The sequence below is a fragment of the Myxine glutinosa genome, chromosome 4 (assembly GCF_964187855.1).
Source record: "Myxine glutinosa chromosome 4, kmMyxGlut1.1, whole genome shotgun sequence".
Lineage (NCBI taxonomy): Eukaryota > Metazoa > Chordata > Myxini > Myxiniformes > Myxinidae > Myxine > Myxine glutinosa.
In genome coordinates this window covers 160012697-160037968 of record NC_136264.1, presented here as the reverse complement: position 1 = coordinate 160037968, position 25272 = coordinate 160012697, and the positions used below count along the sequence as shown (strand labels likewise).

At 42.1% G+C, this 25272-nt stretch overlaps 1 protein-coding gene across 7 annotated transcripts in view; it reads left to right on the top strand.

Moving 5' to 3' along the window:
- The window catches only part of LOC137425448 (bifunctional heparan sulfate N-deacetylase/N-sulfotransferase 1), a 276161-nt gene that overhangs the window by 161297 nt on the left and 89592 nt on the right, over nucleotides 1-25272 (top strand). For 5 of the 7 annotated variants that reach the window (XR_013623242.1, XM_068113904.2, XM_078776673.1 and 2 more), the window contains exons 2-4: nucleotides 6345-7667; nucleotides 16110-16463; nucleotides 23295-23382. Coding sequence is in view for 6 of the 7 variants with exons in the window: in XM_068113904.2 (XP_067970005.1) it covers nucleotides 6978-7667; nucleotides 16110-16463; nucleotides 23295-23382 (1132 nt within the window). In the remaining variant the exon portion in view is untranslated. Of the gene's footprint in view, nucleotides 1-3890; nucleotides 4028-5754; nucleotides 5901-6344; nucleotides 7668-16109; nucleotides 16464-23294; nucleotides 23383-25272 lie in introns of those variants that run through there. The other 2 variants (XM_068113903.2, XM_078776672.1) reach the window with 2 other exon arrangements.

Sequence of the window (25272 nt, the reverse complement as noted above, 5' to 3'; positions counted from 1 at the left end):
CGGGCTGCACCCTGCCCATATGTACTTGTGATTGTCATGGTTCTCTTTTTGAGGCAATGTTTTTATGGCTGGATGCCCTTCCTGACGCCAACCCTCTTAGTCGTCTCTTACGACACGCAGGGATACGGTGTACCTATTCTGACCAGGGTACACACTGGAAAACGTTTAAAACATGTAAATTCTGGGGGGGGGGGGGGGGGGGGCGTTAGCATCATGGCTGCGGTTTAAACATATTCCAACAATATCCAAACAGAACGATGAAAAAACAATCCGGGAAAAGTCTCCCCAAGCGAGAACGTGGATTTGAGAAAGAAGGAGCAGAGGCGGAAGAAAACGAGATACAGGGGGCGGGGCACAAGCCGAGACGAGGAGGAGAGCGAACAAGCACGTGTCTGGGAGGAGAGAAAGAATCAATATAGAATTATTTGTCTAGGGAGGTGAGGTGAGGGGGAGAAAACAAAATAAAAGAAACAAGCAATACAGCGAAGGAAATAACCCAAACCGACAAAACACCGACGGGGGGAGGGAAGCCCCAAGTCACCAGGCCGCGCACGAGGTACGACTCAGAAAACGATTAACTACACACAAGTTTGCACGAACCACAAACCAACACCAAGTAGAAACACACAATAACACGTACACAGCAAAATAACCAGTGGAAATTTGACAAAGACAAGAATGGGAAAACACTCAAACTTCGATGCCGAGCTCGAAGCACGCCTCACTCGCCCGAGGAACCGGAAGTCCCCTTCCGGAAGAACCGGATAAATTGATCGAGAAAAATAAATTTGATGACGTCATTGGTCACGTGGTTCGGCAGCCATATTTTTATGTCATAGCCCGTAGGGCAATGCCGTCTGGAATAGTGTTTTGTCTGTCTGTCCTATGTATGTATGTCCCTCACAAATGTCCACCAATCAGAGCTGAGCATCTGGTCACATGACAGGGATTCTCCACTCAGCAGATCCCAGCTCGGCTACGTCGTTAGACTATCGTGCTTGTTTCTTTTTAATTTTATTTGATTGAGTGGATTATTATGCAGGCTTTGTACTTGCATAATACTTGTGCTTCAAATATCGACTTTTTGGTTATAAACGTAATTAGGTTCAATGATATTTCGATTGTTTGTCATTTGATGGCTTTATATTGTTCAGTTTGGAAAATGGTGTTTGTCAACATGTTTATATTCCTGTTGGTGTCTATTTGTGAAATACCAAAGATTATTATGGTACAGCTATCATTTTCTGGTGAAGCCTGGGGGGGTGGGGGCCTTACTGCAATGGAACTATCTACACAGCTGTTGTCATACTATAATTTGAGAAGTGTCTTTGTTTGTGTTAATTGTTTGTTCGTTCAACTCATATGCACTCCTGAACCGCTCAACAAAATGAGTTCAAAACTTTTGGTTTTACTCCGGGTGTGCACGGAAAAGTTTTCGATGATAAAAATAATTAATAGCCCTGGGGATCCAGGGTTGGAGGAGCACCCCAATGCTCTCAATGTACAGTGAATATGTGTGGCATCGCATCGTTCATGGTTAGAGATGGTATTACAAATTATCTTAAAATATTCCAATTCTGAAGGAATTAACCCATCCATAATTATGCGGGAAATTAACCTGTCTGTAAGGATAGGTTATTCACTAGTACTAATTGACATCAATTTCTTACAGGGCATTTCCCTGTATATGAAGTTATAGTTGCCTCCATTACACGTGTGTGTGTGTGTGTGTGTGTGTGTGTGTGTGTGTGTGTGTGTGTGTGTGCGTGCGCGCGCGCGTGCGTGTGCGTGAGGTGGGTATATGTGTGTGTGTGTGTATATATATATATATGTAAAACATTGCTTCAAAAAGGGGACCAAAAAACAACAACAACCACGGTTCCCGAAAAAGGCCAACCCCCGCTTGCTGGGAAAAATGGCCTCTAAAGGTGGTTATATATATATATAATAAAACATGAGGCTTTGGTTTGTCGGTCTGTCCATCCTGAAACTACTCCCTCAGTTTCGGGGCTTGTTCGAGAGTTTTTATCACCTGTAAATTCAATGCCTGGGAATGCAACAGCAAAGCACCAGCATAACCCTTGCAAAGAAACGTATTTTGGAAGTACTAAAGCTGCTTTCAGACAGAACACCAGCGTGAATGAAATCCGATGTCATGTTTACATTACATAATACAAGTTCTCTTAACCGAAAAAGAGTATCATACAAAAGGCATAATTTCTCTCTTTCTTTTCCTTTTTGTTGCAATCTAGCAGCTGCTAATTGTATTGGCACTGTGTTGATTTTGACACAACAAACCAGTTTACATGAACAGATGGCATCTGTATAGCAAACTGATAAATTAATATGTTGTTCAACAGTAGTCGAAGCTTGTAATTCGGATTACTCGATTCGCTTAATGATCGATTTATAGCATTCATCAGCAACAAATACTTTGTGGCATGGCCACTTCCCTGGAAATTATGCAGCGAGGTGTTGCGTATGTGAGAAGCACGAAGAAGCGAGCAATTATTTAGAAAACGTATTTCGGATCAAACAACCTTCAACCTGGTGTAATGTCACTCTCACACACTTTTTAGGGTTGGTATTATAATGGAATATAATAACTGTAATGCTAAACAGTTCAGTAGCAGTATGGATTTGTGAAATTTTAGGATTTTTTTTTTTTTTGTATACAGAATCGAGGCTCATGAAAGAGCTAACATTTATCACAAAAATAAATCAAAGAGACAAACAAACAAAGTATATAAAAAGGGGAGCGGTAAACAAGATGGGGAGAGAAGGGGAAGCACATAAACACAACATTTGAGAGCAAGGACATCGGGAATGTGTGGGAGGGAGAGGGGTTGGGGGAAGGCGGTGTGGGAAGGGGGGAGGGGGGGGGGTGGGAGAAGTATAAACACAAGGACACCAAGGACTTCCAGGAAAGAAGTTGGTATTTCAAAAATGTGGATTTTGGGTGAAATTAGCGGGGGTAGAAAAGATCAAGGTTTTGGATGGGGGAAGATAAGAGATGGTGGTGAACAGCTGTTTTAAAGACCTGGAGGGAGGAGTGGGATTGAAGCGAGTGAGGGAATTTGTTCCAGAGGCGGGAGAAAAGAGGAAGGAATGAGTGAAGGTGAGCAGAGAGTCTTGATTTTGGCAGTTTAACCATAAGAGGATTGCAGGCAGATATTGTGCGACCTGTAGGAATATTTGGGGGACAGAGCCCAGAGAGAGCTGGAGGAGCAAGGCCGGAGAGGAGACGGTAGAAGACAGAAAGACCACCAACCTAACCTGCCTGCGGTGAGTAAGTGAAAGGCTCTCGGAGGTAGCTTCATCGCGGGAGATTCCAATGATTCTGAACGCTTTTGGTTTCAACAGCGTGAAGACGACCTAGGTGTGAGGCAGGAGCACCAGCCCAGAGGGGGGAACAGTATTCCATTGAGCTGCGGATGAAAGCCTTATATGTGGTGAGGAGCTCAGGTGTGCCAAGGAAGGACTTCGTACGACGGAGGATGCCCAGTCGGCGACTGGCTTTGGAGGCCAGATTTGAAATGTGGTTTTCCCAGGAAAGATCATGGCAGATAGTGAGACCCAAAAGCTTGAGTGACAGAACTTCTTGGAGAGGATTATTCAGAAAGTGGATGGGAGGGTTGTCCAGTCGGTCTTTTTGGAGAGACATCGTAAGAGTGTGCGATTTGTCAGGATTGAAAGACATGTTCCACTTGTTTGCCCAGTCTGTGATTTTGTCCAGGTCTGCAGAGAGTGAGGAGGCTGCAGACTGCCGATCTGAGGGATGAGGAATGGAGCGGCAGAGAGTGGAGTCATCAGCAAAGAGATAGAGAGGATTTTCAAGAGAGTCGGAGAGATCATTGATGAAGACCAGAAAAGCACAGGGCCCAGAACACTGCCTTGGGGAACTCCAGCCTGAACAGGAAGAGGAGATGAGAGAAACCCATTCAGGGCCACATGTTGACTATGACTAGAGAGGAAGTCCGCCAGCCCTGCGTGGAGATTTCCATGGATACCAAAGGAGGAGAGTTTGGTGAGCAGAGCGGGGTGCCAGACGGTATCGAAGGCACGTGATATGTCAAGGGATACAGCTCTAATTTCCTGTTTGGCACACTTGTATCAAGAATACTTGTATAACGGAATGTAGATGCAGCAAAAACAATTTTGCCCATCTAGTGCATGTTGCAACGCAATCCTAACAGCACATGCAGTACTAGTAAGTCAAGTAGACAAACAGACCACCCATCCAATTAAACAACAAAATGAAAAATAATTGGATGAGTGATTAAAAAATATTATACTATATTTATTTGGCATTTTGGGGTTCTGAATGGGGTGTATGAGAGGGCATCCAAAAAGTTTTAAAGTGGCTGTTGCATAAAGTTTCATCAAAGAAGACATTTTGAGAAAAACAAAGGGAATGTAAAAATGGGGTTGATGTGTCAATAGCATTTTCGGTTTTATGAGAAACCTTAGCACACACAATTTTTTATTTATTTATCTTAATTTGTCTTTATTAAATTTAAACTTAATATACTGGGCTTAAGGCTCATGGAGGAGCTTTAAGAAAAAAAAAGAAAACACACACACACCTTATACAAAAAGGAAAGAAAGTAATTGCTAATTGAGGTGTTGGCACCCAGCAATTTTGGCCTAAACAATGCAGAAATCAAGAAAATGAACAATTACCAAGATCTCAAAAATTGAGTCAAAAATCTTGGAAGCTGTAGAGAGCTGAAATTATACCAATGATAATTGGAGGAATGGGAATGAGAAATAAGAACCTCTTAAAAATCATAAAAACCAACCCTGGGAATGTTATCACAAAGAACTACAGCTGGAGGCTGTCTGGGGCTTGGTGACGATCCTAAAAAGAGCCCTCAGAACAAAAGTGAGAGAACAAGAAAACTTCACTGCTTGATCCCTGAATTGAGATCGTTGGATAGTTCGACTATCCAACGAAAACAAAACGAAGGTGGATAGTTCGACTCCTGGGAGAACTCTGATCACCTTCTCATCAACTTCTGAAACCCGAATATGGAGATAACAACCAATGACCCAAACACACACACACACACACACACACACACACACACACACACACACACACACACACACACACACACACACACACACACACACACACACACTGGAAGGGGGCCTGAGATTTGATGGATCCGAGTGGAAGGGGGCCTGAGATTTGGCGACCCGAATGGAAGGGGGCCTGAGATTTGGCGACCCGAGTGGAAGGGGGCCTGAGATTTGGCGACCCGAGTGGAAGGGGGCCTGAGATTTGGCGACCCGAGTGGAAGGGGGCCTGAGATCTGGCGGGCTTGAGTGGAATGGGGCCTGAGATTTGGCGACCCGAGTGGAAGGGGGCCTGAGATTTGGCGGGCTTGAGTGGAAGGGGGCCTGGGAAAGATGAGGACCTGTGGCGGTGATGCACGCATGCACACGCACACACAAACACACGTGCATAGGTGATGATTTGCAAATACACATGCACGATTATGGTTTATACACATGTTTGGCTTAGGTTTTTGTTTTTGCTTTTGGTGTTTCTTTGGCATGTTTTGTTTTGTTTTGTGTGACATCATATGCTGTGTATTTTATGCACACATATTATTTTTATGTATTATATACACATATACATATTGTGCACACCTTGTATTGCAAACACACATTATGCTTGACTTGACCACTTATTCCTGAAAATGAAAAAATAACTTAGGAGAGGATTTTTCTGCTTTTTCTGAATAGATGAGCAGCCACATTCACTGCATTAAGGACAATTCAGAAGGAAGAGTGGTGGCTCGTGGTGGTGGATTTGTATGCAGCCTGTGGTTGCTTGGTTGGATCATTTTCTGGGGCTGTGCTGCTGATGCAATCAATGTCCCCTGTTACCAGTAAGCTAGTACTCATTTTGCCCACCGTGGAAGGATTGCAAGCTGAGTCAATCCACCTAGTGTTATTTCAGTGGTGCGATAGGGTCTCTAACTCAGGACCCCCAGACCTGAAGCCGGCAACCTTAACTGTTAAGCCAACGCCAGGCTAGAATGAAGGGCTATATGTTGGAATCAAGGAGTTGTTTGACCAATGTTAAAAGTGTATTGAAATGGATAGAGATTACATTTAATATTGTAACATGATAAAGTTTCTCAATAGTACTCTGTCTGTTGTGTAGGTGTGATGGCATAGCTTTGGGGATATCCTTCATATTCTGCTTGCCATGTTAACTGAATAAATTGTACCAACTTTGGATAAAGAAAATAGAGATGCTAAGTGTGTGCAGAACAAGAGATTTGATGAGTCAACATAAACCTGATTTAGTTTCTTTCTTGTCATTGCAGGTCAGGTTCTCCTGCACATCTTTGATTCTGAGACGCTTCTTTGATTCAACTTCCTCACACCAGAATATGGCTGAGAAAACCAAGTAGTGTCAAGAAGCCTGGCCTTGTTTTATTGTCATGTGATTGCCACATCGAAGCCGATTTTTATATGGCATGATGGATTTTATCAGATCATAGGCCCAAGTTGTTGGATTGGCTTTGCTACGGAGTCTAGAGCGAAAGGAAGGACATTGGGGGCTGGGGTCAGATGTGGGATTGAAGTTGAGAACTGGACGTGCAAGAGGAGGATAGTGTGGTCTAGAATTATAGGGTTGAAAAAAGAGAGAGGGTTTTTTGGGTGGAAAGGAGGTGGTGGACACAGGTGGAGGGTTTAAAGTGGGGAACGGCCATCATTTTAATAGCTGTTAATAATGTCCAACAATGCCATGGTGACCTAGCTCGTGAGGAATTTGAGGGCCCAGCTCTGTACCGATATTTGCTTCACACAAGTTTTCTGCACTTGGTGAACACAGAATTCAGACTTTCCATCTTAAATCAATTTGACCAAAACTCCAGACACTTATTGTTTACTGCTCTTCCCCCTACCACTCCTCCCACCTCGCCCCATCCACACTTCAGTACACCCCCGCCGACATGACCTGCGCATGGCGTGCTTTGCGAAGCCTTGGGCAGCTGGAGCCACGAAAGCTTCTTGCTTTACTCGTTGCATTCGGCCTGCTCTCTATGATAGCAACGATGTACTGTCTGAGTGATCATTTGTCAGGCCATGCTCGGGGTAAGGACACTGCAGCTGGTGGGAGCTTGCAGGTACGGACAGCACTTCAGCTTGGAGCCTTTTCCAAAAGTGACCACTGCCAGGATGGTGGACAGCGACGGTCAGGGGGTGTTCAGTCCCCTGACAATGATGTTGCACCTCGTACGGACCCCACTGTGCTGCTTTTTCTTGAAGGTCAATTTTCTCAACTCGGCCAAGAGATTGTGAATATTTTGGAAACGAGTCGCTTTGTATACCATGCCGAAGTAACACCTGGTCGAGGTGATTTGCCCACATTGACAGATGGTTCAGGTCGTGGCAAGTATTCTGTAATTGTGTACGAGAATCTTCTGAAGTATGTAAACTTGGACGCATGGAACCGGGAGCTGCTCGATAAGTACTGTCTATCATACAGCGTCGGGGTCATTGGTTTTTATCGTGCCAATGAGAACAGCTTGTTAAGTGCTCAGCTCCGTGGCTTTCCACTGTTTCTACACTCAAACCTGCGCCTCAAGGACTGCTACGTGAATCCGTCATCACCACTTCTCTATGTGACACGAGCTCATGAGGTGCATTGTTTCACTCAACGCCTTTTGCCTGTTTGCCTTCTCTACCTTTTCTGCTATACTTCATCTAGTTTATTTTGATTGGCCATTTTGGTAAAGACTTTGTTTTCAGTTTTCAGGATTTTTTTAGCTGCCATCAATTAATTGAATTTATATATTTTTCATAAATTATGCAACTTTAGGGTTTTTCGAAATTGTTCCTTTTTTACATTTAACTTGAGTCTTTTCATATACATTCCACATAAATAGTGAGAATGTGACATTCACTTGAAGAGACCATATTCTGTGGGGGCTTATATACATTTCTTTGAAAAAACATTGAGCTTCACTTCCATCCACCCTTGATTTTGTATATGCATTATGTTTACTAGAAGCACCCACTCCCTACTGGAGCCGCCAGGAGGTCATGTTGTTTTCTTTATGATTGTTAATACCATAGCAGAGTACCCACCCTATGGGTAATGTTGCTCCAAACGTGCAACATGTTCTTCTGACACATCCATTTTTGGGCAGTGTATAGGAAACAGACCGCTGCATCAATTGCTCCCGAAAAAAAAAAAATCTCAGGTTACGAATTTTTCATTTCATTTATAAATTTCGCAGGTATGAAAATAAAACAGGAGAAAACACAGGTATACAATTCAAGTAAAGAAGATTAAAATAATATCTATACACAAAGAAAATATTACATCTGATATATAAACCTGGGCTAGCAGCTAGGGTGCCAGCTTAGGATCCTAGGATGCTGGGTTCGAATCCCGGTCGATCGCTGAATTAACGCCAGGGGGGTTGACTCAGCCTGTCATCCTTCCGAGGTCGGCTAATTGAGTACCAGTTCACTGGTAATTCCCTGTTTGTCGTAAAAGGCGGCAAAAAGGGTTGGCGGCAGGAAGGGCATCCGGCCGTAAAACATTGCTTCAAAAAGGGGACCGTAAAACAACAACAACCACGGTCCCCGAAAAAGGCCAACCCCCGTTTGCGGGGAAAAAATGGCCTCTAAAGGTGGTTTTTATTCTAACCACTGACTCCCATCCCATCCCATCCCATCACTGACTGACTGATATTAATGTTCAGTACCTTCCGGGTGATGTAGAAAGCTGAAATTTCACGTGCCGATGGACATCAAAGCCGATACACCTGGAAAACTCAAAGAACCATTGGAAAGCATCCATAAATTAAAATGTATGTGAAAAACCATAAAGGCAACCGTAAAATAAAAAAATTAAAACTTCAATCGATATCTAGCATTTGAAAATGGTAATTTCTATAACTGTAAACTGTGAAAAAAAACTTCAATTGATATCTAGTCACAGAACAGTCGGAAAGTGTCTGCAAATGAAAATTTACATTTAAAAAGCCATAAAAGCGTCCGTAAAAAAAACGAAAACAACCTCAATCGATACCTAACATTTGAAAGTTGTAATTTCCATACATGTAAACTGTAAAATAAAATAAAAATCTCAAATGATATCTAGCAGGAGGTTGGTAATGCTTGCCTATAATCATAAACCCTCTTTATTATGTATCTAAGTATGAAGCAAGTTCGTTATTGTTTACATTGTGTAAGCATACCCCACTAATATACAAATAAAATAACGAGCGGGCAATAATGCACCTCTGCCGAATTACAAAAAAGTAAACTGTCTAGTTGTTCTCCTCAGTTCAAGACAGACAAAAGATAGAGACAATCCACACTAATAATAATATAGCAGCAGCAATAACAATAAAAACAACAATAAAAAAACACGAAATATTGCACATAAGGATAAAATACGTTCATATAGAATAAATAAAACTACTTGAAACAGGGAGGAATCTTCCCATAAAAAATAAACAGCACACAATATTAAGGAAATATTTATTAGCCCCAGGTATAAGTTTGTAAAAGTGATTAGACCAAAAACAACAGATTAGACCAAAAAAACAGACCAAAAATTTCCGGAGTAAGTGAGTCCCGCAATCTAGGAAATGTATGAAAAAGAGAGTACGCTAATGAGCAGCATTGATCCTTGGCCGCTGGTACTGAAATTTCTTCAAATCAGTGTGTTCATGGTCTTCTTCATGCTAGTGCCGAATCCAGAACGTCATTGTGCTGTTGAGCTCTTTCTTCACACGATCCAATACCTCTCCAAGTCTAACTGTGTCCATGATCAAAACCTATATGGCTATACGTTAACTTGAAACAATGTTGAGCGGAGAAAATTCAGCCACTGACTGGGAAGGTTTATTGCGGACAGCAGATTGAACTACTTCAGCCTCACGCAACCGGATCTGCAACCGGATATGAAGTGAAAACATGCATGCGGTACTGCTTATGTGCATATATAATACATTGTGGTTATATAGCTCGGATAATTACAATTGCACTCCTCCTCCCTCCCCCAAGAAAGAAAATGTCAAGATGGGTGAAATTTATTTTTTAAACTTGATGAATCAAATCTAACTTGCACCTGCACAACTTCAGGGTGCCCTCATTAATCCCTGAAAGTTTTAGCTTTATAGGTCAAATCCTCTTGGAGGATTAGATAATACATAAATACACACACATACATACATACATACATACATACATACATACATACATACACACATACACACATACATATATACGAGTACATACATACATACATACATACATACCTTCATATATACATAAATACAAGTACATACATACATATATACATACATATATACAAGTACATACATACATATATACATACATACGAGCACATACATACATACGAGTACATACATACAGTCACGTGAAAAAGTAAGTACACCCCATGTAACGTTTTGACATTTTCAACATATTTCAACATACAGCTATTTTATCTTCATTTCAACAATATTGAAAGATAAAGGTGATATAATATAACAAATATCATGAAACATTTACATTTTGTAGTCCATTGTATAATTTAAATAAACATAAATGCAAATTTCGCATGTGGAAAAAGTAAGTACACCCCTACATTTATCACTACTTCAAATACCTAAAATTAGAATCAGGTGCACCAGCTCAGGTGCAAATGATTAGAACATCGTTAGAGAGGATCTTGGAGGAACCTGTCTTATTTAAACCTCAGACATTTAGTTTGGTTTGCTCTTTGTTGTTGAAGTGTGCGGCATCACCATGTCTAGATCAAAAGAGCTCTCTGACGCCTTCAGAAAGAAGGTTATAGATGCCTACGAGTCTGGGAAGGGATTTAAAAAGATCTCCAAACAATTTGAAATCAATCATTCGACTGTCCGGAAGTTCATCTACAAGTGGAGAAGATTCCAAACAACTGCCAACTTGTTCAGGCCAGGCCGCCCCAGCAAGTTCAACCCGAGAGCAGACCGCAAGATGCTGAAAGAAGTCTCTAAGAACCCCAGAATGTCATCACGGGACCTACAGGTAGCTCTTGCCACTGTTGATGGCAAAGTGCACGAGTCTACTATTAGAAAGAGGCTGCACAAATTTGATCTCCATGGGAGGTGTGCCAGGAGGAAACCTTTGCTGTCCAGAAAGAACATCAGGGCAAGACTAAAGTTTGACAATGAACACCTAGGCAAAGACCAGCACTTCTAGAACAATGTGCTCTGGACAGATGAGTCAAAGATAGAGCTATTTGGCCACAGTACCAGAAGACATGTTTGGCGAAAACCAAAGACAGCATTTGACCACAAGAACCTGATACCAACTGTAAAGCATGGTGGTGGAAATATTATGGTTTGGGGCAGCTTTGCTGCATCAGGGCCTGGGCAGCTCACCATCATAGAATCCACTATGAATTCTTCATTGCACCAAAGGGTGCTTGAGGATAATGTGAGGCCTTTTGTCGGAAAGTTGAAGCTCAACCGAATGTGGACCTTGCAACATGACAATGACCCTAAACATACCAGTAAATCCACCAAGGAATGGCTGAAAAGAAAGAAATGGAGGGTTCTGGAATGGCCAAGTCAAAGCCCGGATCTAAATCCCATCGAGATGTGGGGGGATTTGAAACGAGCTGTGCATTCAAGAAACCCCTCAAACATCACACAGCTGAAATAATTCTGCATGGAGGAGTGGGCAAAAATTTCTCCCAGTCGAGGTCGGAGACTGGTAGACAGTTATAGGAAACGCCTACTTGAGGTTGTTTCTGCCAAAGGGGGCAATACCACCTATTCAAGCCAAGGGTGTACTTACTTTTTCCACATGCGAAATTTGTATTTCTGATTATTTAAATTATACAATGGACTACAAAATTTAAATGTTTCATGATATTTGTTATATTACATCACCTTTATCTAACAATATTGTTGAAATGAAGATCAAATAGCTGTATGTTGAAATATGTTGAAAAAGTCAAAACTTTACATGGGGTGTACTTACTTTTTCACGTGACTGTACATACCTACATATGTACATACATACATACAGTCACGTGAAAAAGTAAGTACACCCCAAGTAAAGTTTTGACTTTTTCAACATATTTCAACATACAGCTAATTGATCTTCATTTCAACAATATTGTTAGATAAAGGTGATGTAATATAACAAATATCATGAAACATTTACATTTTGTAGTCCATTGTATAATTTAAATAAACATAAATGCAAATTTTGCGTGTGGAAAAAGTAAGTACACCCTTGGCTCGAATAGGTGGTATTGCCCCCTTTGGCAGAAACAACCTCAAGTAGGCGTTTCCTATAACTGTCTACCAGTCTCTGACCTCGACTGGGAGAAATTTTTGCCCACTCCTCCATGCAGAATTATTTCAGCTGTGCGATGTTTGAGGGTTTTCTTGCATATGCACAGCTCGTTTCAAATCCCCCCACAACATCTCGATGGGATTTAGATCCGGGCTTTGACTTGGCCATTCCAGAACCCTCCATTTCTTTCTTTTCAGCCATTCCTTGGTGGATTTACTGGTATGTTTAGGGTCATTGTCATGTTGCAAGGTCCACCTTTGGTTGAGCTCCAACTTTCCAACAGATGGCCTCACATTATCCTCAAACACCCTCGGGTACAATGAAGAATTCATAGTGGATTATATGATGGTGAGCTGCCCAGGCCCTGATGCAGCAAAGCTGCCCCAAACCATAATATTTCCACCACCATGCTTTACAGTTGGTATCAGGTTCTTGTGGTCAAATGCTGTCTTTGGTTTTCGCCAAACATGTCTTCTGGTACTGTGGCCAAATAGCTCTACCTTTGACTCATGTGTCCAGAGCACATTGTTCCAGAAGTGCTGGCCTTTGCCTAGGTGTTCATTGGCAAACTTTAGTCTTTCCCTGATGTTCTTTCTGGACAGCAAAGGTTTCCTCCTGGCACACCTCCCATGTAGATCAAATTTGTGCAGCCTCTTTCTAATGGTAGACTCATGCACTTTGACATCAACAGTGGCAAGAGCTACCTGTAGGTCCCATGATGACATTCTGGGGTTGTTAGACACTTCTTTCAGAATCTTGCGGTCTGCGCTCGGGCTGAACTTGCTGGGGCGGCCTGGCTTGAACAAGTTGGCAGCTGTTTGGAATCTTCTCCACTTGTAGATGAACTTCCGGACAGTCGAATGATTGATTTCAAATTGTTTGGAGATCTTTTTAAATCCCTTCCCAGACTCGTATGCATCTACAACCTTCTTTCTGAAGGTCTCAGAGAGCTCTTTTGATGTAGGCATGGTGACGCCACACACTTCAACAACAAAGAGAAGACCAAACTAAATGTCTGAGGTTTAAATAAGACAGGTTCCTCCAAGATCCTCTCTAACGATGTTCTAATCGTTTGCACCTGAGCTGGTGCACCTGATTCTAATTTTAGGTATTTGAAGTCTTGATAAATGTAGGGGTGTACTTACTTTTTCTACATGCGAAATTTGCATTTATGTTTATTTAAATTATACAATGGACTACAAAATGTAAATGTTTCATGATATTTGTTATATTATATCACCTTTATCTATAAATATTGTTGAAATTAAGATCCACTAGCTGTATGTTGAATTATGTTGAAAAAGTCAAAACTTTACATGGGGTGTACTTACTTTTTCACGTGACTGTATGAGTACATGCATATATACATACATACATATTGTTGCGGATCTCTACGTCGGCCTTTTTCCCCTTCAGAAGGGGGGATTAATCCCCCTTGTTTTTGACTGACCGATGTGAGTCCTGAAGTTGCACAGCTCCCTCCGGAGAGGCAGGGGCGCAACCTCGTACGCGACCGCGGACAGATGTTAATTGCCGAGCGGTTTAGCAACCGCGGCACGAACCATTAGCAGAGACTAAACCCGATCCTGAAACGTTGGCCAAAATCGCGCCACAGGTTTTCAATGGGGAAATCACAAAGACGACCTGACGAGCATGAAGAAGAAGAACGAAGGTAGGAAATACAAATATAATTTATTACTAACTATTATTTACACAATCAAAAGAACCAAGGAGAAGGAAAGAAAAGAAAATAATTTACAGAAGGAGGGAAGGACCAGAAGACACAGTGCAATTCTAACTTACCTATTCAAGCTTACTTAAACCCCAGGACAACATGGAAGACGGACAACAGTCAGACTTACACGGGGGGATGATGACAGGAATGGCAGGAAGGAGAGGAAGGTTCAGCTGGAGGTGGATGGCTGGACGGACGAGGAAGTGGTATCACAAGGCGGGAAGGATGCGGGTCCGGTTGGTGTGTGCTCGAGGTGAGCAGCCGCCGACCCTCCTCGAGCGGCTTTGCACGGCGGCGTTGCTTCGCGGCCGCGGGTCGAACCGCCGTTAAAGCTCAAAGCTGCGGTGGTTCAAGCTACGGTGGTTCAAGCTGCGGTGGTTCAAAGTTCATCTCCCGTCTCTGCCGCATCTGACGCATCTCTCTTCGCAATCCTTCCCCACCCCCTTTTATAAGGCGCGTCGCGATCAAGCTGCGCCACGCCCGGGATCGTATCTCACCAGCCCTGATTGGCTGGTGGGGGCTCGTTGGCTCCACCTTCTCATGACGAGGGGCGGGCAACGCCCTTCTTCCCCGAGCTGACCACGCCGTAATGGCGGCAAATGCAGTTGGAAAGGAAGGCTGGCAATAATGCAATTGGAAAGGAAGGCTGTTCAGTTGGAAATGGAGGCTTTGCAATTGAAAGGGGAACTATCTTATTTCATTCGATGCAATGCAGAGTCAATTAATGGAAGACAGAGCCTTAAACTAATACACATAATAAGGAGATAACTACTTAAAAGGGTATATGATTGGCTACATGTATGCGATGGATTAACTAGGAGGACGACCTTTGACCTTTACACTACGGAGGGTGATATTTACAACAAGATTCATTACACTTACAACAATTAAAAAAAAACACAGGATTCTCAAATCCGCAACAATATATACATACATATGAGTACATACATACATATACACATACATACGAGTACATACATACATACATACATACATACATACATACATACATACATATGTACATACACACACTTTTTCCATTATATATATATGATCTCATTGACAACCATTGATTATATAAGAATATTTTTCAAGGACATGTAATTTTAATGTCCCTTGTTCATGTCACAATTCATTTTTACTAAAATTAAAACAGTAAATGCAGCATTTTATTGAATTCCCCACTTGTGTATGTCGACGAATTCCTGTCTTGCCTTTGTGGTTCTATGTTTGGCTGTGTAATATATCTGCCTCTCTTAACAATCCGTCTGACAAAGACAAGGCATGGCTGTTTCCACATAAGTTGTTGGGAAATTCACAAAATTACATTTGCTGCTCAATTGTATATTTTTATTGAGTTTGGTTTCCATTAAATATTTATTTGTATTATTGAAAGCTGGTGGATCCCATTTTCTCTTGCATAGCTTTTTTCCATATACTTTCATTTTTCATCTCCTCTCCTCTTTTTCCCTTTTTACTCCTTTTTCCTCTCCCTAGCATCACTCATATATAATCCTCTCTCCTCTCATTTCCACCCCCTCCCAATGCCTAATTTTCCTAATTTCCCTTCCACTTCACTCCACCTTCTTCCACCAAAGCGACACCCCCACTGCCCCATTACCTCTTCCTTTTTAGCTTCCATTTCCCCTTACTTCCATTCCATCCCTCCTTCATCCTTCTCACCCGGTATTGTACTCCCCATGTCCATCAGTTCTGCCCCTTCCTGATTTACTCTTCTGTCATTGCAATATTCCTTTTTCTCAATTCACTCTCTCCTTCCTTTGATAATACCCCCTTGATTTTTTTCTCTGTCTCCCATGATTAATTCACTCCAATTTCCCTCAATTCAACACTCTCCACTCTTGCTTGTCTGTTTGTTCTTTTTCTTTTTGATACTCCCCTGTTTTTTTTCTTTCTTGAACCAATATTCTATCTTCACCTCTTGTCTTGGTTTATTATTTGACATTATTTTCATGCTTCACTTAAATTATTTCATCTAATCATTTTCCCTTCCTATCAAATTTTACCTTAGACATACATTGGTCCACTACCTGGTGACAACTGGACAGTATTCCAGTCGAACCATTCTACGTACCTGCCCATGCTGCTCGCCCGCACTCGCTCTTCAGATCTGCTCACGCAAGCTGGCACATCACCTACACGATTCGCCACTGTTATTCAAGATCTTGGCCTGTATGACGGCATCCAGCGCGTACTTTTTGGCAACAACCTTGCCTTTTGGATACACCGGCTAGCTCTAGTAGATGCCATCGCTTTCCTAACGGGCCACCGGCTCGCTCTCCCACTTGAGCGTAATGTACTCGTTGACATCGATGACATATTTGTCGGCAAGAAGGGCACTCGTATGACACCCGCTGATGTAAAGGTGAGCTCATAGGTTGAATGTGACTGAAAAAATGGAATCTGCTTTATCACATACTGTGATACATTTGCCATTTGTAAATGTTTAAGTACGATACAACATCGGTCTATATATATTTGTTTTCCTGAAATTATTAGATATTACTTAGAAATAGAGGTAGATGTAGATTGTTGATCTGTGAACCCCATAGCAATATGGAGGCTGTATAAGCAGCATAATTGCTTCGATAATACAGAGCATTCAGAAAGTATTCAGACCCCTTCACTTTTTTCACATTTTGTTATGTTGCAGCCTTATGCTGATATCGTTTATATTCATTTTTCCATCATCAATCTACACTCAATACCCCATAATGACAAAGTGAAAACAGGATTTTAGAAAGTTTTGCAGATTTATTAAAAATAAAAAACTGAAATATCACATTTACATAAGCATTCAGACCCTTTGCTATGACACTTGAAATTTAGCTCAGGTGCCTCCTATTTCCCTTGATCATCTTTGAGATGTTTCTACACCTTCATTGGAGTCCACCTGTGGTAAATTCAATTGATTGCACATGATTTGGAAAGGCACACACCTGTCTATATAAGGTCTCACAGCTGACAATACATATCAGAGCAAAAACCAAGCCATGTGGTCGAAGGAACTGCCTGCAGAGCTCAGAGACAGGATTGTGTCGAGGGACAGATCTGGGGAGGCCTACAAAAAAATCTCTGCTGCATTGAAGGTTCCCAAGAGCACCCAAGCCTGGCGTTGGCTTAGCGGCTAGGGTGCCAGCTTAGGATCCTAGGATCCTGGGTTCGAATCCCGGTCGATCACTGAATTAACGCCAGGGGGGTTGACTCAGCCTGTCATCCTTCTGAGGTCGGCTAATTGAGTACCAGTTCACTGGTAATTCCCTGGTTGTCGTAAAAGGCGACAAACAGGGTTGGCGGCAGGAAGGGCATCTGGCCGTAGAACATTGCTTCAAAAAGGGGACCAAAAAAACAACAACAACCACGGTGCCCGAAAAAGGCCAACCCCCGCTTGCGGGGAAAAATGGCCTCTAAAGGTGGTTTTAAAAATGTTTTTATTGAAGGTTCCCAAGAGCACAGTGGCCTCCATAATTCTTAAATGGAAGAAGTTTGGAACAACCAGGACTCTTCCTAGAGCTGGCCGCCCGGCCAAACTGAGCAATCGGGGGAGAAGGGCCTTGGTAATAGAGGTGACCAAGAACCCGATAGTCACTCTGGCTGAGCTCCAGAGATCCTGTGTGGAGATGGGAGAAATCTCCAGAAGGACAACCATCACTGCAACACTCCACCGATCTGGGCTTTATGGCAGAGTGGCCAAACGGAAGCCTCTCCTCAGTGAAAGACACATGAAAGCCCACAGAATCCTGTTTCTCACAGTCTGAGTCCTTTAGGTGCTTTTTTGCAAACTCCAAGCGGGCTCCAAGAAGGCTGCAACATAACAAAATGTGAAAAAAGTGAAGGGGTCTGAATACTTTCTGAATGCACTGTAAAACTCTCAGAAATGCAAAAGGGGAAAGATCCAAAAACATTTGAAAAACGATGGAAATGAGTGTACTTTGATCAGCGGCCACAGTGAGCCATTTCTACGTCATCTCATCTCGATTCTCGAAGAGATGAACTCATAAAATGGGTTGTGATGTCCGGATGTCTATCTGTCCGTCCGGTCATCCGTTCGTTAACTTTTTGCTATTTTTGCTACTCCTCCCTTATCCCCCAGCTGATTGTTCTGAAACTTGACACATGAATACAAGAGAGTAGCTCGCACAATCTTTCGGGTTTCCATTTTTCAATTTCGGATCACAGGGGCTCTCAGTGGGGGGTTACCCCCTGAAACTTCGGATCCCTACTCATCCATTATTTACCAATCAATTGCTCTGAAACCCGATACAGCTCTTCTATCGATGGTGCACAGGATCACCCGGTCTTAAATTTTTCGATTTCATATCAGGGGGCTTCCCAAGGGTCAGGTGGTGGCTCCCAGGGTCTCCTCTCCCAAAATCAGCAGTGGTCTGAACTACAACTTCAAGAGATGACTGTCAGCCCACTCAGCCTTGAAAACTCTGCCTAAAACCGAAATTACGTCCAATAACCTTAATGCATTACACAAATTGCTCATACCGGTACCCTTTAGGCAGTGTATAGGGCACAGACTGCTGCCCCGATCGCTCCAAAAATAAAAATAAAAATAACCTGGGGTACATAAATGAACAAAACACATGCCTACAGCTTATGTGCATATATAATTCATTGTAGTTATATAGCTCGGATTATTCCAATTGCACTACTGGACTATGGGCTGACACCTGAGGCCGGTCGGTGGCCGATGCGGCTTCACAAAATGGCGGCCGTAGTATTTTTTTTTTTTTCAAGTTCATATTGTGGGTTGAGTTGAGCCAGCTGTCCAACCAATGGAGCAACGGCAGTTCGTCCACACATACATGGTCCAAAACCAAACTGCCTTTTCTATATATTAGATTGGTAAAGTAAAGATGCAATGAGTTCTCATGGGAGGTACTAATGAATGCAATCATTTGTTGGTACAGAGAAAAGATGCATATATTAGCTTTCCAAGAGTATTTGTTACATCCCAGGCTATTGCACGATATCTTTCTCTTTACGTCTAATATGGAGTCTTATCCCAGCACCCATAAATCTGCTTTCATTTCTACATTCGTAATATGTAGACTGGGGCAGCTGGAGACTGGCCATGTCATTAATTTCTTTAGCCAGAGCAACTCTTTTTTGGGGGAAGGAGAGGCCAGCTTTTGGTTGACATTTAACTGATATTATGTCCTTCTGCGAGAGACCACGAGGTGCAGCCCACTGGTACCAAGTGTGCATGTTTTCTTTTTTGTGTGCATTGAATGCATTTGTGCATGCACACAGTCTATTGAGCTTGGTTATGTGAGCAGTTTACTCTGGTGACTAATTGACTAACTTGTGTGTATTTTTAGTTGAATTGCAACACATTATTGTAGCTGTGATTTTAAACACAACATTTGCAGCCGTCACACCTTTAAACGTTTGAACTTGGTAATTCGTTTGACTGAACTTGAAGTGTAAATTAGTCGTTCCGATATTGTGGTAGGCTCGCCCTTCATATGATCATGGCAGCAAACTGTTTGAACACCCTTATCTTGTTTGAGGATTCTAAAATTTGTCTTCTTTTCAAATTTCATATCTATTAATAGCTTCTTGTTTTGGGTTTTTGCCAGAAGCAGAAAGTAACTAGAACAGCACTCAGTAGAGCACATAGCTCCGCCTGGTTGGCCATATTACTCAATGGTGAAGAATCACTTAAAATATTCTACTAGCTGGATCCGGATCCGGATCTTCACCAAATTGAATCGATAATTCCTTGTCACCCACACAACCTGTCCAACAAGTTTCGACCAAATCCATAAATAACTTTTTGGGATATCTTGCTATGTATCGTTTTTGGCCCAATCTTCCAATGGTGAAGAATCACTTTAAAAATTAAATAATTCTCATATCCGAATCCATATTCAGATCTTCACCAAAATCTAATCATTTCGTCCTTGTCACGTACACTACATCTATGCCAAATTTCTTCCGAATCCGTCCACAACTTTTTGAGATATTTTCTTCACAAACGGACAGACAAACGGACAGACAGACAGACAGGGGTGAAAACATAACCTCCATCCACCTTTGGTGGCGGAGGTAATCATTCGGACCATTTTCACAGTACTTCAGAAAAAGTGATTACTGAAATCATGGGAAAAGGCTCCAAATTATTATTCTGAAGGGTATATTCACAGGGACTGACAGGATGTCCGAGAGGTACGCGCCCTCTCCCTCCCACACTTCTCCCTGCTCTCAAATGTTGTGGTTGTGTGCTTCCCCTTCTCTTCCCATCTTGTCTTCCGCTCCCTCTTTTTGTATATTTTGTTTGACTGGTTGATTTGTTTGTGAAATAAATGTTAGCTCTTTCACGAGCCTCGATTCAGTATACAAAAAAGCTGTCTAGCCTGGTTTGAATCCCGACTCAGCTATATAAACTGTCATCCCGGTCATGCCCAGGTAGGGTGATTCATCAATGTGTGTGCCGTCCCTCAGATGGACGTTAAACTGGGCGTACCATCTGTTGGCATTAGTTGGTGAATGTTAACGATCCCACAGTGTCCTTCATGAAGAGTACATGAGTTATGGGCGGCATGCTGAACAAATTCCAAATTCCTAACTTCCTGCGTACGAGTGGTGACCCATAAGGGATTGTATCCCTCACCAAAGAAACTGCTTTGGCAGCACCAATGCTCTGTATAGAACATGATTCATCATCGATTCTAATCGGTATATTCCCAACATTTGAGTTGAAGAGATGGACGTGTGTTTCTGTGAACTCGTAGTTCTGGGGACCATTTGGTTAATACCTAAACATTAGCATCGTGGAAGAATGGCACTTTACCCTCACAGACATTGCAACTGATGTTCGTGCTCCGTCCACAAAATTCTGACACTTACATTGCACCGATTTTCGTGCAACTTACCATCACTTACCACACTCAGTTGTTTAACGGTTTTTTTGGGGGTTTTTTTTTGTATACAAGATCGAGGCTCGTGAAAGAGCTAACATTAATCACACAAAAAGTCCAACCGACTCATAAAACACAAAATAAGGGGAGCGGTAGACAAGATGGGGAGAGAGAGGGAAGGACACAAACGCAACATTTGAGAGCAGGGACATCGAGAGATCTGTGGGAGGGAGAGGGCTTGGGGGGTGCTGGGAGAGGTATAAAACATATGGACACTGCAAGGACTTCCAGGAAAGAAGTTGGAATTTCGAAAAAGTGTATCTGGGGTGAATTAGCGGGGGTAGAAAAGATCAAGGTTTTGGATGGGGGAAGATAAGAGATGGTGGTGAACAGCTGTTTTAAAGACCTGGAGGGAGGAGTGGGATTGAAGGGAGTGGGGGAGTTTGTTCCAGAGGTGGGAGAAAAGGGGAATGAAAGAGTGAAGGTGAGCAGAGAGCCTAGATTTTGGCAGTTTAACCATAAGAGGTTAGATTAGATTCGATTCGATTAGGTTAGATTAGGTTAGAGTTGCAACTCTGAGTGAGTTAGGACAGCAGTATGATTCTGTCCCTGGCCATGTCACAAATAAATCCCGTAGCTTGGATTTCCATGGGGTAGGGGGGATGGGGCGGTGAGAGGGGTGATGACATTGAGAGGGGTGATGATGATGATGATGATGATGATGATCAGATGACTCGGCCAGTTATCTGGGCGGGTGATGACATTTCTGCTTAATCACCATGTTGAGTGCGGAGAGAAAAGTAATGTGACAAGATGGTGTCACCGGTATCCAGAGAGTTATGTCACTTCCTCCGTGTTCACACTGTTTTCCTGATAAAAAGGTCAAGTCCAGCGTATGTGAGCGAGGTTTGTGTGATAACTCTTCCATATGAACCTTAGACCCTGTAAAAAAATTATTACAAAATGAAAACAACCTTCTCTATGGGCCTTTGTCTTTGTAGGAATAAAATCTGGAAACTGTAATCGGTTTTGTTGCAAAATTACAAACGTATTAGACTGAACCCTTGTCCAGAATATCGGGGAATAAAGCGCTCTTGTGACCGAGCCGCACACAATAAGGGTATCAATCAGAAATGTCACCGCACAGGCACAGCGAGTGAAATTTCACGTCCCTAGCAGTTATGAATGGTGCTGTTGTATTCCGTGACAAAGAAAATGGCACCAACGTGACAGAATATGAAAAACAAATTCCTTGAGATGGCAACAATATACGTGCAGGCCAATAATCTCGAACGCCGCAATGAAAGACGTGCATTTGTTTCATTTCATGTTCATGACGATTTCATGTTAAATTAAAGGACGAGTAAACGACAAACTACCAACGGTGCGCGGATGCGATTGTGGTGGCACGTTGCGAATACCATTCAGGATCGCGAAGACGGATGCGCGTCGAGCCTTGTGCTCGGCAGGAAGCAGCGAGACTCTGCAGCTGTTAAAGGAATTTGCTCCGAGGGTCCCACGTTCATAGAATGTCTTCTTTAACGAATTGGTGCTCCATCAGCCTGATAGTTAATCTTTTAAATGAGGTTGTGTTGACATGCTTGAAAGATGCGGATTTGGAAAGAGATGCCATTTGTTTGTGAATATTTTCGACGTTTTTGTTCATACATGTTGTTCAGAAACTCAGAGGACGTGTGTTTTGTGTTTGGAAGTGCTTAATGTATACCTGTACAGAAGAGTTTCATTGAAATGAAGTGTTTTTGATAAGATAATTTAAAAAAATAAATTTGGCCTTATTTTAATCAAACATTTTTGATTGAAGTCTCAAAGACTTTGTTTTAACGAGAGTCCGCAGTGTACAATTTGGTTACAGTTAAGGTAAGGATTTGTTCTAGTTTTTAACGATAACTTTTTTCTTTTTTTTTCGTTTTTAACGATGATAATTGTTGGTTGGTTTGTGTTCAGCCACCCGACTGCTGGTTGCATCATTTTTCTGTGGGAGCATCTGCCGCTGATGCAATGCCTCTCTATAACCAGTGATCTGGTACTCATTTTGCCGACCTGGAAAGGATGACAGGAGTCAACCCCACAAGTATATACATAGAAAATGTATACATAGAAACATATACATAGATGACAAGTATATACATAGAAACAATATATGTATCCTTATTGTGAATTATATTTCCTGTTTTCTATTTTGAATATTATTTGTCTGTATAAGCAGAAATATTTCATGGGCTGAAGAACAATACAAGTACAAATTATGTCTTGCATACAATATATATATATATTTATATATTTTTTTCACCTACCCCTACCAGGCCCTACTTCACACCCAGCTAAGCCTTCGTGAACATGTGAAAAATTTCACCTTCAACCTTGGATTTTCGGGCAAGTTCTTCCATGCTGGTAAGGGGTGTACTCGTGTGTGCGTGCGTGCGTGCGTGCGTGTGTGTGTGGTGTTGATGATGAAGGATGTATTAGAAGGCTCAGAATTGAACAGAAAATTGTACCATAAGAGAGGAGTTTAACGTGTTGACAGATAAACGTTTGCACTTGTATTTACAAGCTGAACAGCTGCATTATCACATAAGGGGCTCATATACATATTCCATACATGAAAATTGTGGAATATTAACTCTCATCCCTCCCCTCTTCCTTCCGATACATTACGCAGCTTTCATTCCTTCTCTTTTACTCCCTTATCCACACACTCTTCTTCTTTTGCATATCATCTGCGGATAGCTTTGAAATCTCCAAATTGTTTGAAAACTTCTTTTTTTTTTTACTTCTCCAGAATAGTTGGGAGTTATAGTTAATACACGTCGTCTTTCAGCCTAGCAAGTTAAGCTGAGAGTTCCCCATAATTACAGGACATTTTTCCCATACCAGGCATATCATAAGCGCTGCCTTGACATGCTAACTGCGGCTTTGATTCTTTCATGTATGCCTCATGAAGGAATTTCTTCGTGTTTGCACAGCCTTTGTCATCCCATTTTGTTTGTTAACCCGAACACATTATCTGGCTTTCGAGGTTTATCTTCTTATAGCTTTCCTATAACCGTTTCTTTATTCCCTCTACTCCTACTTGTTAATCTCCTAAAAGCTTTTTCCTTACCTCTTAGTTAAATTATCTGTTTTGGTTCTTCCACTGCCTCTGTTTGTAAACATTGGAGCAAAATAACAATTTAACAAGAGGGAGAATTGCTTTTGCCATACATGTCCCCTACCGGTCCCAATGAATGTTCAAAAAAGGGCATATCTCCGTGAAAAGTTGGCAAAATTCCCCGTAACCCAAAATTGTTCTGTTACTTATCATAATAAAGCCTTGTACAAAGCATCAGTTGAATATGTAAGGGGTGTGGAAAAAAGTGCAGAACACCACAGGTAGGAAGGACAGACGCACAGATGTGACAGACAGATGGACAGCAAATCTATAGTCGCCTCCAGGTAAGGGACTACTATTCGTGCTATCTCACCTTCCGTCACTAACCAATCTTCATGGTGCTGTCCTTATGCACATAATAAATTCCATGCTATTATGTTTAATACGAGACTCGGTGGCATAATGGTCGAACCCCAGCCGAGTCGTATCAAAGACTTTTTAAAATGCTACGTGCTGCTTCCTTGCTTGGCACTCAGCATTTTAAAGGATAGAGCACGGACGAATAACCCTGGGAAGGTAATGGCAAACCACCCAGTATAACCCTTGCCAATAAACTGTTTCGGCAGCACCGACGGCAGCCTTCCTAATTCACTGTAAAGCGTATGGTGCAGGATTTTTAAAAACAATTTGTTTAATTTTTTTAAAAATCCGTTAAGCCGAGTTACTCTCTTACCTAGCCTCTGTTTACTCCTGTAATTATCAGAGTCGGACTCCAGTCCTGCTGTTTTTTATTACTAATCAAATGCCTTCTGCCCATGCTATTGCTCAATAACACTTATTGCCACCCTGCTCGACCACCCTGGTCTCCTTCTCCCTCTACCTGTTCATCTCACTCACTCTATAAACTGCACATTTGCTCCTTGAAGGTTGCCCGTTTCTCTGATGTGGATTTGCCCTCTTGTTAGTCTGGCTCTTCGGTACCTAACTCTTTCCTCTTTCCCTCAAAGTATGCTTCCTGAAATGTAATAGCTTTACTTGACTATATCTCAAAGGTTAGCTCTTAATGGAATCAATGTGCACACTATGTTATAGTCACTTGTCCATAAATGCTGTCCTATCTCCACCTTCTCCACCATATTCACATCATCTCTTAAAAAGATGTCTAGCACTGGGCCAACCACGCAGCAAAGCTG